This window comes from Montipora foliosa, chromosome 2 (assembly GCF_036669935.1).
Source record: "Montipora foliosa isolate CH-2021 chromosome 2, ASM3666993v2, whole genome shotgun sequence".
NCBI lineage: Eukaryota > Metazoa > Cnidaria > Anthozoa > Scleractinia > Acroporidae > Montipora > Montipora foliosa.
The window spans coordinates 40,051,997-40,056,996 of record NC_090870.1 but is presented as its reverse complement, the minus strand read 5'-3'; the positions used below and the strand labels follow the sequence as shown (position 1 = coordinate 40,056,996).

At 38.9% G+C, this 5,000-nt stretch overlaps 1 protein-coding gene across 1 annotated transcript; it reads right to left on the bottom strand.

Moving 5' to 3' along the window:
- Positions 1–2,834: 2,834 nt before the first annotated feature.
- LOC137991663 (uncharacterized) lies at positions 2,835–3,749 on the bottom strand. Its single transcript, XM_068836712.1, has one exon. The coding sequence runs from the start codon at positions 3,747–3,749 to the stop codon at positions 2,835–2,837; it is 915 nt and encodes a 304-aa protein (XP_068692813.1).
- Positions 3,750–5,000: the final 1,251 nt, after the last annotated feature.

Below are 5,000 nucleotides of genomic sequence, written 5' to 3'. Positions count from 1 at the left end.
ACTGGTAGGCCTTAGCAGCAGTTATAACACCTATGGAGCGCTGAAGAGCATCGAGTAGCAATCGGATTCGCATCTCTCCTAAAGGGATACCTAGGCGTCTGGCCTCTGCTCTGTCGTCCATTTGAGCCTGAATTTCGGGCCTCGATACGTCTTCTTTTATCGCTGCCTTCATTGAGCTGATTGCCTGCTCCACTATGTTCAGGAATGGGCTGTAGGCCGGGAAAATCTCCAGCTCGGTATTGGCCACGGGGATGGCAGGATTTTGATGTGCTGGCGCACTGTCTGGGTCTAGATTTTGCCTCGTCTGGGCCAAGAAGTCGTTAAAGTGAAATGCATTCATCCCGCAGATATAGGCAGAATGGAACACCAGGCCGTTAACGGGCGATACTGCCAGGGCCATGGTCACGTTCTGTCCTCACTGGCCGCATACTTGTCTATATGCACGCTTACCCTGGCTCTGACAGAGTTACTTTTACAACTCTTCCCAGTAACACCAAGCGTGTGGAATAATGCAATGTTTTTGCACGTCTGTCATATGACATGGTTCAATGATTTACTAACAAGTTCCATAGAAAGCTGGACAGACTTACAAATGCATGAGGGAATTGAGATAACTCTAGAAATGAAAAAAAAAGCAGTGTTTTTCTTCTCTCATTTCTTCAGCTACAAAGTGTACAAAGGTAGAGAGCAACTGGCTGGAATTGGAATTGGAATTGGAACCAACCACCACCAAGAAAGGTGATGGTATGGTCACAAGGAAATACAACCAGCGCACAAAGGAGCAAAAGTGAAGAAGAAATATGACTACATTCCATTGCTAATGGGGAAGGTCCTGAGAGCAAAGAGCGAAGATGTTGACATAGTAACCCGTCAGGTTTCACTAAATGAGAGCGATCCTGCATTACTGGCCCCAACCATTCCAGCAACACTTGCACCACCATCAGTGGAGATCTTCATTGCAAGGAAGAGCAGATCCAAGCCTTCAAATGAATGAAGTTTGAAATTCTGACTTGGATTTTAGTGCATTTGTTACAAACCACCACTGTGATATCTGGCTCCAGTTGTTCAAAAGATGGGAAAAAGGCATATAATCCTACATATTGTGTTACCTATATGTATTTTTTATCCCATTGTTTCTGGTTACTCTAGGGTAACAATACTCCCTGAAATACTTACACATTTTCACAGATGACATTTTATTGAATCACAAAATAATGTTCTATTTACAATTATTTATGGTCTCTTTTTGTATATCTCCATGTAAACAGTTGTTTTCAATACTGTAGCATAATAAAAAATTTTTAGAGTGCACACTTCAAATACAAGTGTCCTCGAACACACAAAGTGTGTATATTAAAAGTAATTACAAACATTATTTCATTTCAGTAACAATAACAGAATTTAAGCCTATTTTTACTGTTGTCCCACACAATGATAAATTAAACATCTCCGCAATGGTATAGAGCCAATTGATAACCACGACTGTGTCCCAGGGTATGAAACATTGCTATCAAGAGGGTTCATTTTAGTAGTGGTAAATTTGATTTTCGCACATGCCAATATATAGAAACATGTTTTAAACTATTACATGAAGTCATTAAGCCCCAGAGAGGTTGCTGGGAAATATGGCTCATTAAAAATCCCATAGATTTTTTTCAGTCTTTACCTCGAACTTATTGGTCTATTTTCTGTGGTTATTGTAATGTAAAATTCCAGTAACAAGCATTGGCCTTGTTTAGATAAGAATAACAAACATGAACTTATGGTTGGTGAAATGTTTGAGTCTAAACCATGTATAGAGCATTCAGCATAACCAACAAAGACCTACTCTGCATGTGCAATGATAAATAAGAAAATTACATGTCAGGATGAATTGAATAAACAAAACAAATGTTGCCTGAAATATTTCTCTATTTATCTTTTTGTGGGCTTTTCTGGAAGAGAAAAGAGCTTCTTATTTGAAACATCAAAACCTCAAATTCTTGAGCCTTGCAACAACTTTGCCTTGCAGCTGGGGCAGTTGAGGAAGACTTGCTTCCCATTGGATTAGATGGTAGGTCAATGTAACAGTTTGTGGTCTTTTGTTACTATGGTAGCTGGACAAGTTTGTAACTTGTTAATTTTATTTTATGACAATAGGGTTGGTTCTTTCAAAATTCAAATGTAAAAAACGTTTTGCTTGACTTTATTCTAGTAATAATCAATTATTATTTTTCCCAAACTTTTAAAAACATGCAAGGCAAGACAGTTTGAACTAAGTTATGTTCTTGCACCAATGCACCTTATATTATTATTATTACTGTTGTTGTTGTTATTGTTATTATTACGTTAAAGGAGCGAGCCATAGCCAATGGCCAAAGGTCCTTTGTGTCATTTCTTCTCCTTCAGCTTTCCAATAGCTTACTTAGAAAACAGCCTTTAGGCACAGCTAGGATTCTAAAACATTCCCGTTCTGATGGTAACCTAGCTACTCAAGCCATGCATCCAACCTTTTCCTTACTACTCCGAGTGCACCAACGACTACTGGTACCACTTTCAGATGCCTAATCTCCCATAGTCTTCCAATTTCTCTAATCAGGTCCTGATATTTCTCAATCTTTTCACATTCCTTTTCATACACTCTTTGATCTCACGGTGAAGCTATATCCACTATGATTGTCTTGTTATCTTCCTTCTCAACAACAATGTTGAGAAGGAATATTATTAATATTATTCTTCTTATTATTATCATCATCACCATCTTTGTAAACTGGATGATCTTTTTTCCGGTTTGCTTCCTAAGGGAGCGGGTCATAGCCTGTGACCAAAGGGTCCCTTAGAGTTTTCTTCTTACTCTACAGCTCCAACACCCTTCTCAAAATCCTCGCCGTTCCCAGTAACGTAGTTTTCTGTTGCAATGAAACACAATTTTGACATTCAACTTTCCCAGACACTTGTCCAAGTTTTTTTGTTACACTTCCCAATGATCCTACAACAATTGGTACCACCTGCACAGTTCTCATGTTCCACATTCTTGCAATTTCTCTTTTAAGATCCTGATTCTTTTCAACTTCCTCATTCTCCTTTTCACCAATTCTTTTATCCACTGGTACGGCAATATCAATAATAGTGCACTTTCTCTCCTGTTTATTTACAACCACAATGTCCAGTCTTCTGGCTTCAATGACATGATCACACTGTATGTTCACGTCCCACAGTAGTTTAACCTCATCGTTTTCACTTACACTGTCTGCTGCGTGTTCGTACCACTTATCCTTCTGATGAACTACTTTTGCAACGTTGTCATATCTCTGTTTGTATTCCCTTTGGGCCAGCTTTTTACACTCACAGACAATATGGTTTACGCTCTCACCTTTCTCGCCACATAGCCTACATAAAGGGGATTCCACCGTTTTGTCAATATGGTATTTTAGATAGTTAGTCCTGACGGCTTGTTCTTGACCTGCACAAATAAGTGCTTCTGTTTGGATCTTCAAGTCTGCTTTTCGCAACCAGCTCCACGATTCTTCTACATGCGTCGTTTCAGGTATTTCTCTCACAAATTGACCATGCAGCCTTTTTTCCTTCCAACTGTCGAGTTTCTCATTGTTCCACAATGTCTTGAATTTATCTTTGCTCACTGTTTGCTCACTCTGAATTACACTAGTAGCCCTTACTCCTTGCAGCAGGACTTCCAGAGAATTCTTCACATACCATCCTAAGCTGTTTCCCTCACAGCTTATCAGATTTGGATGAAAAGCACCATTCATTGCCAATACCTTTCTAGTCGTTCTATCCAATGTTTTTAGCTCTTCCTTTGTCCATCTTATAATACCTGCTCCGTACCTCAGTACAGAGACTGCCCAGGTGTTAATGGCGTCAATTTTGTTATTTTCCTTCTCAACAACAGAAGAGAAGGATTATTATTATTATTATTTAGAGATTATAGCAATATTTCAAATTCAAACAATATAGCCTAATTGAGGGACCACGAAGAATTTTGTTGGCCCCTTTCACAACTTCGTTTTTATCATCAATTTTACTCAAGTCCTGATAACACTTTTCATATTATTGCCTCCTGCGTCTTGCACAAATTGTTTGTTTCAAAAATATTTCCAGTTCCTTTATTGTCTCTTTTACACCTCCACCGAGTGCACATCACAAGAGGCACAACTCTGACTTTGCTCTCTAAGTTTAAATGCAAGCTGTCTGTAATTTTTTTTTTTTTTCAATTCTCTTCTTTTCGATGTTATTTTCTTGTGGGCATGCCATATCATGTCTACAATGGAGGACCAAAAACCCTTGGAAGTGATATGGAAAACCTTCCTTCCAGATCCTTGACTTTTCAAATATTCAGATGTAGCATAATATGCACTTCTCTAACCACGTGGATTGCATACCGCGAATGGCCCTCCCCCCTCCAAGCAATGTTGAGGTGAAGACACTTGTTTAGGACAGGGTAAAGTGTACAGCCCTGCGCAAACTACAACATTGCTTGGGGGTGGGGGAAAAGGGAAAAAATTAAGGCAGATCATGTCAAGTGTCCTAAGAGTTTTGTCCCCCATTGTCTGAATACTGGCTGACACACAAAAGTACCGATTACGTTTTGAAAAATAGAAAACAACACTATAATAAGACAAGGAACTGTTATTTACAATGTGAAAGGATATATGGCGTTACCAAATGTAATGTTTGCGCAAGGTTTAGAATTTAAATGTAAAATTAGAGTTTGAAAACGATATCGACTGTGACGTTGTTCAGCTTTCTATGAAAATTTACTCTTCGTCTGCTTTGTGAAAAATTGTATGTACATGCAAGTATGGTCTTCATCCAACAAATTGCAGCAGAGAAAAAGGCTTTGGTGTGGTACCTGAAAACATACAGTAAATTGTCTTTCTGAAAAATCGCTGAGGAATGAATGTGGAATATCAAACTCGTCTGCGCACCGAATTTGCAGTAATGAGTTTGGAAATGGACGTGAGAGGAGGATACTAAGTGACAAGAAGCAGGGAAGACCACGA

Coding starts and splice junctions, on each gene's coding strand:
- LOC137991663 (XM_068836712.1), bottom strand. CDS start 3,749: ATGAATGGTGCTTTTCATCCAAATCTGATAAGCTGTGAGGGAAACAGC.